Source organism: Thamnophis sirtalis, unplaced genomic scaffold (genome assembly GCF_051295495.1).
Source record: "Thamnophis sirtalis isolate CommonGarterSnake01/CBP01778 unplaced genomic scaffold, rThaSir2_p1.2 scaffold_10, whole genome shotgun sequence".
In the NCBI taxonomy this organism is placed as follows: Eukaryota; Metazoa; Chordata; class Lepidosauria; order Squamata; family Natricidae; genus Thamnophis; species Thamnophis sirtalis.
This window is the reverse complement of record NW_028261390.1, coordinates 1126757-1138577: the sequence shown is the minus strand read 5'-3', so window position 1 is coordinate 1138577 and position 11821 is coordinate 1126757. Positions and strand designations below refer to the sequence as shown.

Sequence of the window (11821 nt, the reverse complement as noted above, 5' to 3'; positions counted from 1 at the left end):
TCTATCTATCTATCTCATTATCTATCTATCTATCTATCTGTCACTTGACAGATAGATAATGATAGATAGATGAGAGATAGATAATAATGATATAGATAGATAGATAGATAGATAGATGATATATATACATGATAGATAGATAGATAGATATACAAACAGATAGATAGATGAGAGATAGATAGATAATAATGATATAGATAGATAGATAGATAGATAATGATAGATAGATAATGATAGATAATGATAGATAGATAGATAGATAGAGATAGATAGATAGATAGATAGATAGATAGATAGATAGGTAGACAGACTCGAATACAAGACGAGAGAGAGAGAGAGAGAGAGAGAGAGAGAGAGAGAGAGAGAGAGAGAGAGAGAGAGAGAGAGAGAGAGAGAGAGAGAGACCCCTCCTTCCTCTCTTCCCGGTGGGGGGGGGCATCCCCAGCAGCCCCTCCCTGGCTCATTCAGGAGAGGAGGCTCCGTCTGAAGCGGCGGCGGGAGGCGGGTCCTGCAAGACACGTGTCCCGGGGGAAGAGGGCGGAGCGGGGCTTGTAACACGTGTCTGCCTGGCAGCTGCGGCTTTCACTGGCCCCGTTTGCCGGGCGGGGGCGGTCCAGAGGTGGCTTGAAGGAAGGGAGGGAGGGAGGGAGGAAGAGCGGAACGCGGAGCTCCATGGCTGCGGTCTACGGCGGTGTGGAAGGGTGAGACGGCCGGGGGAGGCTTCAAGCAGCCCCCCCACCCCGCGCGCTCGCATCGCCTTCCTCGACTCACCTGGCGCACAGGTGACTCGCCAGGTGAGTCGGGGAAGGCGATGCAAGCCCTGGGAGGGGCTGCGCTTGCCCCAGATCGGGGAGGGGTCCAATTTGGGGTGGCAGGACCCCAGGTATTGGGTGATCCAAGGCGGAGGAGGGGGCCCTTCCTTCTCTGGATCCCCGCTTTGGAGGGGCTCCATTGAAAAGTGGGCTGGGGGGGCGTGGAGGGACCCTTTGAAAGCCCTTTGGGGGCTGCAACTTTTGCAACAAGCTCCCCAAATCAATCCCCGCGCCCGCCTTTCTCAGCGCTGGCCTCCAGGTGTGGATTGACAAGGGGGGGGGATCGGGGGGTCCTATGTTCCCCGAGCTCGTTCAGGCTACCTGCAGCCAGCAGCCTCCCCCCCCCCAGCCTGGCGCCCGCGGGCCCCCGGTTGCAGGGGGGGCGGCCTCCGCTTCGTTTGCAGGAGGAGTGACGTCATCGGGGCCAGAGGAAAATCTACGAGAAACTCTGGCATAATACAAAGTATATGAATTAGTTTATTATTTACAGATGTTGCTCCTAAAAATAGCCCCCCTGCAATGAGGTTGGCATCACTTGGGCCCCTCCCCCCCTCCCCCCTCCCCCCTCCCCCACAAGGAGGCAAGAGGGACATTTCCCAGATTGCAAAACCCCCGAGGTCCCATGGGGCTGGGCAGGGCTGCCCTGCAAGGGGGAAGGAAGCCGGGAGAAGCGTAGCAGGGCGGAGACCAGGCTGCTGGGCCAAAAGTTTGGCCGCCTTCTAAGGGGGGGGGGGGGACGTTGGAAACCGAGATAGCTGGTTTGCAGATGTGGGCTTGCGAGCTGGGGAGAAGGGGGGGGGCTTAAACCGAGGAGCCCATTTTGGTGGCTTAAAACAGGGTTACTCAATCTTACAGATGGCTGGACTTCAACTCCCAGAATTCTCCAGGCAGGCAGGCAGGGTTGGTGGGCGGGGCCTTGCTGGTTGGATGAATATTAGACCAATGATCAGACAGTATCCAAGCAAGGAACACCCCCAACAATAAATAACAACCCAATCAAGGAACCTCTAAGAAGTCTCCCAGCAACCCTGAGAGCTTCCTCTTCCTCCTCCTCTCCACACACCCCATTCCCTTCTAGCACTGATGATGTTCCCTAGTTGGGTCATGAAATGTCTACAAGAAAATCACCCAGCTGAGAGTATCAAAGATCCCCCACAGTTGTCATTCTCCTCCTCCTCCTCCTCCTCCTCCTCCTCCTCCTCCTCCTCCTCCTCCTCCTCCTCCTCCTCCTCCTCCTCCTCCTCCTCCTCTCCTCCACACACCCCATTCCCTTCTAGCACTGATGAGGTTGCAAAATGAGGCAAAGCTCACTTAAACAACTGTCTCATTTAACGACATAGATTTAGGGCCCCACTGTGGCCATAGGTCGAGGACTTGACTGACCCCCGACAAGCTGAGCAGCAGGCCGGTCTCCTGCAGCCCCTCAAGTGGGGGTTTTTTCCTTCCCCTGCAGGGGGGGACGCACTCCAAGGTGGTGCTGCTCTGTGAAGATGGCAAGATCCTGGCCCAGACCGAGGGGCCCTGCACCAACCACTGGGTGAGGATGGGGCCCTCCTTCTTGGGGTGGGGCAAAGGGAAAATGTGAGTAGGGGGAGCTGCTTGATCTTGCTTTCGTTCCTATGCATGTAGAAAAAAACTCCCAGCTCTGACACTCTTCCTTGGGAAGGTTGCGCTGGAAAATACTATTTAAACAGCAACGGCCCTCCTGCCGCTTCCCAGCCCTTCCCAGCCCTCTCTAAGTGGTTTACAGGGTCAGCATCCCCCCCACCCCCAACTGGGTCCTCATTTGAACCACCTTGGAAGGAGAGAAGGCTTGAGCTGGTCAGGATCGAACTGCTGGCAGTGGGCAGAGTTCGTCTGCAGTACTGCATTCTAACCACTGTGCCAACAGGGCTCTTGACAGATAGACAGGCAGGCAGACAGACAGATGATAGGTGGAGAGAGGGATGGATAGATAAGATAGAGTAGATAGAATAGATAAATAGATAGATAGATAGATAGATAGATAGATAGATAGATAGATGATAGATAGATGATAGATAGATGATAGATGATATAGATAGATAGATAGATAGATAGATGACAGATAGATAGATAGATAGATAGATAGATGATAGATGACAGATAGATATAGATAGATAGATGACAGATAGATAGATAGATAGATGATAGATATAGATGATAGATGATAGATAGATAAATGATAGATAGATAAGTAGATAGATAGATGATATAGATGATAGATAGATAGATAGATGATAGATGATAGATAGATGATAGATAGATGATAGATGATAGATATAGATGATAGATAGATAGATAGATAGATAGATAGATAGAGTAGATGATAGATAGATAGATAGATAGATAGATAGATAGATAGATAGATAGAGTAGAGAGATAGATAAGAGTAGAGTAGATAGAGTAGGATAGATAGATAGATAGATAGATAGATAGATAGATAGATAGATAGTAATTAGATAGATAGATATAGATAAGAGTAGATAGACAGACAAACACACAGGCAGGCAGACAGACAGATAGATGATAGAATGATCTATTGATCGATAGAGTAGATAGAGTAGATAGATGGATAGATGATAGATTGATAGATCAATAGATAGATGGACAGACAGATCGATAGAGTAGATAGATAGATAGATAGATAGATAGATAGATAGATAGATAGATAGATAGATAGATAGATAGATGATAGATTGATTGATCGATCAAAAGATTAGATATAGATAGAGTAGGATAGATAGATAAATAGATAGATAGTAGAAAGATAGATAGATCGAAAGATTAGATAGATAGATATATAGAGTAGATAGATAGATAGATAGATAGATAGATAGATAGATAGATAGATAGATGATAGATTGATTGATCGATCAAAAGATTAGATATAGATAGAGTAGGATAGATAGATAAATAGATAGATAGTAGAAAGATAGATAGATCGAAAGATTAGATAGATAGATATATAGAGTAGATAGATAGATAGATAGATAGATAGATAGATAGATAGATAGATAGATAGATAGATAGATAGATAGATATAGATAAGAGTAGATAGACAGACATACACACAGGCAGGCAGACAGATAGATGATAGAATGATCTATTGATCGATAGAGTAGATAGAGTAGATAGATGATAGATTGATAGATCAATAGATAGATGGACAGACAGATCGATAGAGTAGATAGATAGATAGATAGATAGATAGATAGATAGATAGATAGATGATAGATTGATTGATCGATCAAAAGATTAGATATAGATAGAGTAGGATAGATAGATAAATAGATAGATAGTAGAAAGATAGATCGAAAGATAGATAGATAGATATATAGAGTAGATAGATAGATAGATAGATAGATAGATAGATAGATAGATAGATAGATAGATAGATAGATAGATAGATAGATAGATAGATAGATAGATAGATAGATAAGAGTAGAGTAGATAGAGTAAGATAGATAGATAGATAGAGTAGGATAGATAGATAGATAGTAGAAAGATAGATAGATAAATAGATAGATTGATTGATTGATCGATCAAAAGATTAGATAGATAGATATATAGAGTAGATGATAGATAGACAGACAGACAGACAGACAGACAGATAGATAGATAGATAGCTGTTAGCTGCCACCTGCTGGCTGTACTTGGCATGGCTGTGTTTTTATTGCCAGATGCCAGTCTGGGCTTGAGAGTCGGGAGGCCGAAAGGAGACACCCCCTCTCCAATAGAGATGGGGGGGGGAGCATTGAGGGAAGTTGTTGTGAAGATAGTTAAGATACAGTGAGAATCCCGGGGCAGAGGGAGAGCCGGGTAGATTTAAATACAGGGTGTGAGCATCTTAAGTGTGCAAGGAGGGGCGTAAGTGTGCAAATGGAAGGTTGTCTCTTTTTCCCCTTGGGGGCGAGAAGCTGGTTGGCTCGGACGCCTGCCTGGAACGGATAGACGCCATGGTCCAATATGCCAAAAGGAAGGCTGGGGGCGACCCACAGGTTCCCCTTCGATCGCTGGTGAGTCTCCCGCCCCCTTTCCATTCAAGCCCCCACCCACCACCCACCCCGCTTGTCATTTTGCAGCCATTCATGGGCCTTAGGGTGGGTGGGTTGAAGAAGGTAACGTCAGGATCCCAAACAGCATCCAGAAGTAAATCAGTCCAAGGCAAAGTATTTGCTCAAAGTCCCAATTGATGAAGAGAGCCATGTTGGCACATCTGGGAAAACCCAAATCTGAAAGTTTCCAAGTTTTCCCCACCTAGTTGGAAGTTCCAGATCTTGCCCCCCAAACCCACAAGTCCATCCCATGGTCCAATCTCCCACTGCCACGCTGGCAGTTCCACCCATCCAGTTCCGGTCAGGTGCAGAGACAAAGGATGACCTTGGCTTTCTAGAAAGAATGTTGTTATGGCTACATCGCATCTCGCTCCATACAATCCCCAACTCCCATTTTCTCACCATAGAAAGGCATAGTAGAATAATAGAAAGTGTGGCAGGCCAAAAATCCAAAAGGAATATGGCTGCAGGCCTCATGTATGTTGGCATCACCATGCATGGGACATGAGGTTGGGGTGCAGCCCCCTTGGCACTATTTTTGTGATGACGCCACTTGGCAGTCAACATTTTGGCATCGTCCTGGTTGGCTGTGATGCTGCTGGCCCAGGGTATGCAGAGGTAACAGTTGGAAAGGGGCCTTGGAGGTCTTCCAGTCTGACCCCCTGTGCTCAAGCAGGAGATCCTTACAGAATCAGAGAACGACAGAGTTGGAAGGGCCTTGGAGGTCTTCCAGTCTGACCCCCCTACTCAAGCAGGAGATCCTTACAGAATCAGAGAACGACAGAGTTGGAAGGGGCCTTGGAGGTCTTCTAGTCTGACCCCCTGTGCTCAAGCAGGAGACTCTATTATCTTCCCGGACAAATGGCTGTCCAGCCTCTTCTTGAAAGCCTCCAGTGATGGTGCACCCACAACTTCTGGAGGCAGGCTGTTCCACTGGTTAATTGTCCTCCCTGTTAGGAATCTTCTCCTTAGTTCCAGATTGCTTCTCTCCTTGATGAGTTTCCATCCATCGTTTCTTGTGCTGCCTTCAGGGGCTTTGGAGAAGAGGTGGAGGCCCCCCCCCGCACTCTTCTCTGTGGCAGCCCCTCAAATATCGGAACACCGCCATCACATCACCCCTTCTTTTCACCCAAGTAGACCTACCCAATTCCTGCCTCGGTTCTTCTTCGTAGGCTTTACCCTTCCCTTGGGCAGGGAGAGAAGTTGAGAGGGACCTCAGGCCCAGCTGGTGGTCCTTAGGTGGAAGTGAAAGTAGGAATGGCTTCCTTCCCGAGCTCCCCCCCCCCCCTGAAGCCCAGGGAGTTTATTAGAAAAGGTCCAAGGGACGCCTCCGTCCAGGGGTTCCAGATGTGGGACCGCAGCTACCCGTAGTCCATGACACCTGAAGATCACCCAGGGAAGGTGAGGGGATGTCCTCCTGCTGCCTTCCCCCCAGGATTTCCCCCTAGCGCTGGTACGCGGTGGGGCTGCCTCCTCCAGAATCTGGGGCAGCCTGGGCTGTGGGGAGGGGGGCTGTTGATGTGCGCTGGGGGCTCACAGTGTGGCTGCCTGTGGCTGCAGGGTCTCTCCCTGAGTGGAGGGGAGCAGAAGGAAGCCATCGAGAAGCTCATTGAGGACATGAAGAGCCGCTTCCCCATCTGAGCGAGAATTACTTTATCACCACCGATGCCATTGGAGCCATGGCCACTGCTACCAACACCGGTAAGCCTTCCTTTCCTTCCTTCCTTCCCTCCATCCCTATTCCTTCCCTCCCTCCTATTCCTTCCCTCCCTCCCTTGATCCCTATTCCTTCCTTCCCTCCCTCCTATTCCTTTCCTCATTCCCTTCCTTTCCTCCTTCCTTTCCTTCCCTCCCTCCCTCGATCCCTATTCCTTCCCTCCCTCCTATTCCTTTCCCTCCCTCCCTTCCCTCGATCCCTATTCCTTCCCTCCATCCCTCCTATTCCTTTCCTCCTTCCCTTCCTCCTTCCTTCCTCCCTTTCCTTCCTTCCCTCCATCCCTATTCCTTCCCTCCCTCCTATTCCTTCCCTCCCTCCCTTGATCCCTATTCCTTCCTTCCCTCCCTCCTATTCCTTTCCTCCTTCCCTTCCATTCCTTCCCGCCACCCTCCCTCCCTCCCTATTCCTTTCCTCCTTCCCTTCCTTCCTCCTTCCTTCCTTCCTTTCCTTCCTTCCCTCCTATTCATTTCCCCTCCCTCCCTTCCCTCGATCCCTATTCCTTCCCTCCCTCCCTCCCTTTCCTCCTTCCTTCCTTCCCTCCCTATTCCTTTCCTCCTTCCCTCCCTCCCTTCCCTCCCTCCCTATTCTTTCCTCCCTCCCTTCCTTCCCTCCTTCCTATTCCTTCCCTCCCTCCCTTCCCTCCCTCCCTATTCCTTCCGGTTCCACCACAAAAGCGCGTAGGACAAAATCGCGCTCGACAAAAGCGCGCTGTGACATCATCACAGCGCGACGAAAAAGATCGAAAAATGTAAAAATAAAGCGAAAACCTTACCCTAAGCCCCCCAAACCTAACCCTAAACCTAACCCTAAACCTAACTCTTAACCTAACCCTAAACCTAACCCTAAACCTAACCGTTAAAGTAACGAAAAACCTAACGCTAACCCTTATCCTAACCCTAACGCTAACGCTAACGCTCTAAAGCTAACCTAACCCTTAACCTAACCCTTACCTTTATGTGAATCGGCTTGCTTTAATTTAATTTTTATTAATTTTTATTTGAATTTTTCGATCTTTTTCGTCGCGCTGTGATGACGTCAAAGGCGCGATTTTGTCGATCGCGCTTTTGCCGTCCGCGCTTTTGACGGGTCACGTTCCTTCCTTCCTCCCTTCCTTCCCTTCTTCCTATTCCTTCTCTCCCTCCCTCCTTCCTATTCTTTCCCTCCTTCCCTCCCTCCCTTCTCTTGGTGCTCTCTGAGCTTGTTTATCTCTTTGCAGGCACTTCGTAACCCAATTAGTTCCCGCCATCAGTGCAAGGAAGCGTGGGCCTTTCCCCCTCCCAATTTTGTGGTTTTTCTCTTTGATAGCTCCTTGATTCCGGCTTCCTGCTCGATTGTTTGTCTGGTGTTAATCCCGTTTATCTGGGTCTTGGCTGCTTCTGGTCTTTTTGTTTCCTCCTTAGCTTTTGCATTCTCTCTTTCTAACGGTGCGTAAATGTGGTTTATTTTTATGGGCCTATTGATGACCGACTTGTCCAAGTGCCAGGAATTCTCCAGTGTTTTTAGATTTAGCTTGGTTTTCGGAGGCTCACCGGTTCTTGTGGGTTTTATTTGATAGTGGAGCACTTGATTAATTTCGGTGTTTTTTTTTTAACATAATTGTTTTTCTGAGCTCCCATTGTTGCTTCTGCTGACGAGGGTATCCACGGAGGATACTACAGGCAGTCCTCAACTTAGGACCACAGTTGAGCCCCAAATTTATGTTGCTACGTGAGAAATTTGTTCAATGAATTTTGTCTCATTCTACGACCTTTCCTGCCAGAGTTGTTAAGCTGTCCATCACGGCCGTTCTTAAATGAGTAACATGATTGCTAAAAAAGGGGGCCAAAATTACTTGGACCCCCCCCAATACAGGTAGTCCTCGACTTGCGACGGTTTCTTTAGTGATTGTTTGAAGTTATAACAGCACTGAAGAGAGTTCCTTAGGGCCATTTTTCACACTTACGACCGTTGCACCGTCCCCACGGTCTTCGTCATACGACTCCCTTCGTGGGCATCTCTTTCCCCCTCCAGGTGGCGTGGTTCTCATCTCAGGAACCGGCTCCAACTGCAAACTCATCAATCCCGACGGCTCCCAGATCAGCTGTGGAGGATGGGGCCACATGATGGGGGATGAAGGATCAGGTGAGGAAACAGCCCCCCCCGATCCAGGATCTCCCTAACAGATCATTTTGCACTTCTGGCAAAAGTCCGGTCACTGTTTCTCTGACATGGGCAGAAAAACTTCTTGGATCCACTGGGGATCTCTTGGGAGATCCAGACCTTAACAGATTAACAGAGTTGGAAGGGACCTTGTAGGTCATCCAGTCCAACCCCCCATCCAAGCAGGAGACCTTACACCATTTCTGACTGATGGCAGTCCAGTCTCTTCTTGAAAGCCTCCAGGGATGAAGCTCCCACAACTTCCAAAGGCAACTTCTGTCCCATCGGTTGATGGTTCTCACCATCAGAAAGTTCCTCCTCATTTCTAGGTTGAATCTCTCTCCTTGATCAGTTTCCATCCATTCTTCCTTGCCTGGCCCTCAGGTAACTTAGAAAATAGCTTGACCCCCTAATCCCTCTCTGGGGCAGCCCCTCAAGTATTGGAAGATGCTCTCCTGTCTCTCCTGGTCCTTCTCCTCACTAGACTAGCCAGGCCCAGTTCACGCAACCGTTCATTGTATGTTGAAAGTCTCCAGACCTTCTCCCGTATCCAGCTGCTTCTGGGCTGGATCCTGTCACCTGGCCCCATCTCTCTCGATGGCCATATTTGAGATTCCAGAACCCTCCACCAGATCATGACTTAGAATAACTTTATTGTCACTTGGAAAGTTAGCCTAGCAAGGAGGAGCTAAGTTCAATGTAAAGATGTTGTCAATTTTCTATTCTTTTTTTTGAATATATTTTAGACTGTTTTTGTTAAAGATTTATACCGTGTATGGGTTCTGGGAAGTCGGGGGAGGGAAGGCTGGGGGGGGGTAGGGAGGGATGTATATTAGGCTTGACCAGGGGTGTTAGATTTTAAAGTAATATGATTGCACATGCATACTGTCTTCTCTTATTTTTTTCTTTAAAACTAAGATATGTTAAGTATATTGATATGGAAGCATAAATACCATCAACATAGAATGGAGTTTGCTCAGAAGCTGAAATACACCAATGGGAGGAAGAGTGGGAAACAGAGAGGAGAAAGATGGGAAGAGAGGGATAGGAGAGAGGAAGAGTGGGAAACAGAGGAGAGGAGAAAGATAGGAAGAGAAGGATAGGAGAGAGGATAAGGGGGGAAGATGAGGAGGATAAGGAGGAGTGGAATGTAGAGAGAGGAGAAGGAGAAAGGAAGGGGAAGTAGAGTAGAAAAGGATGATGGAGGGAAGAAAGGAGGTAGGAGAGAGGTAGAAGAAAGAGGTGTATGGAGAGCAGAAGAGCTAATAATGGGTTTTTATCTTTCTGGGCGTTGAGGACAAGTAATTACTACTTAATACAATAGGATATTGGCTATGTAATAGTATACATGTGATTGTATGTTATGAAAATGGAAAATAAAAACTTTATATGGATATGGAAGCATAAATACCATCAACATAGAATGGAGTTTGCTCAGAAGCTGAAATACACCAATGAGAGGAAGAGTGGGAAACAGAGGAGAGAAGAAAGATGGGAAGAGAGGGATAGGAGAGAGGGTAAGGGGGGAAGATGAAGAGGAGGAGGAGGAGTGGAATGCAGAGAGAGGAGAAGGAGAAAGGAAGGGGAAGTAGAGTAGGAAAGGATGATGGAGGGAAGAAAGGAGGTAGGAGAGAGGTAGAAGAAAGAGGTGTATGGAGAGCAGAAGAGCTAATAATGGGTTTTTATTTTTCTGGGCATTGGTATTTCCTCCGGGGGTCTTTGGGGGGGCGTTTTCACCCTCCCCAGACTCCAGGAAAGCCTCCAGAGCCTGGGGAGGGTGAAAACGGCCTTTCCTGGCCCTCTGGAAGGCCAAAAATCAGCTGGCGCACGGGCTGGAGCTGATGGCTCGCGTGCCGGCACATATGGCTCATGCCACCCATGGCACACGTGGTTTGCCATCACGGCTCTCTCCTTCCAGACAAGTGGATGTCCAGTGCCTCCTTGAAGACCTCCAATGACGGAGCCGCCACCCGTTGTATCTAGGCGGGTGTCTCCGTTATGGTGGGGCAGAAGCTTCCTTGGGAGCCCTGAAGTTGATGCGTTGCGTGGCTGGGGATGAAAGCAAAGTCCAGCCCACAGGCTGACCGTCTCTTTTGGCCTCTTGGCAGCTTACTGGATTGCCCACCGGGCTGTGAAGATTGTGTTCGACGCCTTGGACAACCTGGAGGCCCCACCGCACGACATCGGCTACGTCAAGCAAGCCATGTTTGACTACTTCCAGGTAAGCAAAAGGTCCATCTCCCCCCCACCCCCCAAACCTTTAGCATCACCCTCCACTGGCGTCCGTGGGAGTGGGAGGGCAGCTAAAGCAGGAAGCCCCCCATTGGGAAGGCTGTGGATACCCCAGGGGGGGGATACACAGGAGTGAGATCAACTTACTTTTGCTACCGGGTTCGGTAGTAATGTGAGCGTGTCCACTAGCTAGCTCCGCTCGCACGCATTACCTCCGCGCATGCACAGGACCTTCCGTGGGTCAAAAAGAGACGTGATGGTGTCTGGGCGGGTGGGCGGAGCCTGCTACTGAGCGTGCCTGCAAAGGTAAGCGAACAGCTGTCTTCCCAAGTCTGCCATGCTCCACTATCCAGATGTTGGTCTTTCTGATCCACACTTGTTAAATCTGGGTGTTACGTGGCAGGTGCCTGTCTGGCTGGGTTCTGAAGTCCCAGATCAATTCGCCTCCCTCCTTTTCTATCTGTTGTGACTCAGCAGCAGTCTTCTGTGAGTCTTTTCGGGATGCAAGATTAATTATGCAGCTGGGGCTCGTTAGGGGCATATTCTGGGGATAAAAGGACGGATGGCGCCACGTCCTGGTTGCAGGAGTCAACGTTCCTTGGTTCGTTCAACATTGATTGATCATCGGTCGTGGTTTATTTAAGATACACTTGGAGAAGTGCTTTGTTTCCTGTAACCCTGATTCAAGGCTACACTTGGAGAAGTGCATTGCGCTGTAAGAGTTTTTGTTTAGTATCCTGTTATCTCGTCAGAGACTGTATTTATCGTGACCCGTCAAAAGCGCGGAGGACAAAATCGCGCTCGACGAAAGTGCGCATGTGACATCATCACAGCGCGACAAAAAA

The 11821-nt window shown here is 48.6% G+C and overlaps 1 protein-coding gene across 1 annotated transcript; it reads left to right on the top strand.

Annotated features, from left to right (window-relative positions):
* Positions 1-672: 672 nt before the first annotated feature.
* LOC148043705 (N-acetyl-D-glucosamine kinase-like) lies at positions 673-11720 on the top strand. Its single transcript, XM_087723825.1, is given in 7 exon segments — positions 673-701; positions 2214-2349; positions 4751-4849; positions 6449-6521; positions 6524-6589; positions 8616-8726; positions 10853-11720. Coding segments are annotated over 7 exon segments (774 nt in total). The 3' UTR covers positions 11113-11720.
* Positions 11721-11821: the final 101 nt, after the last annotated feature.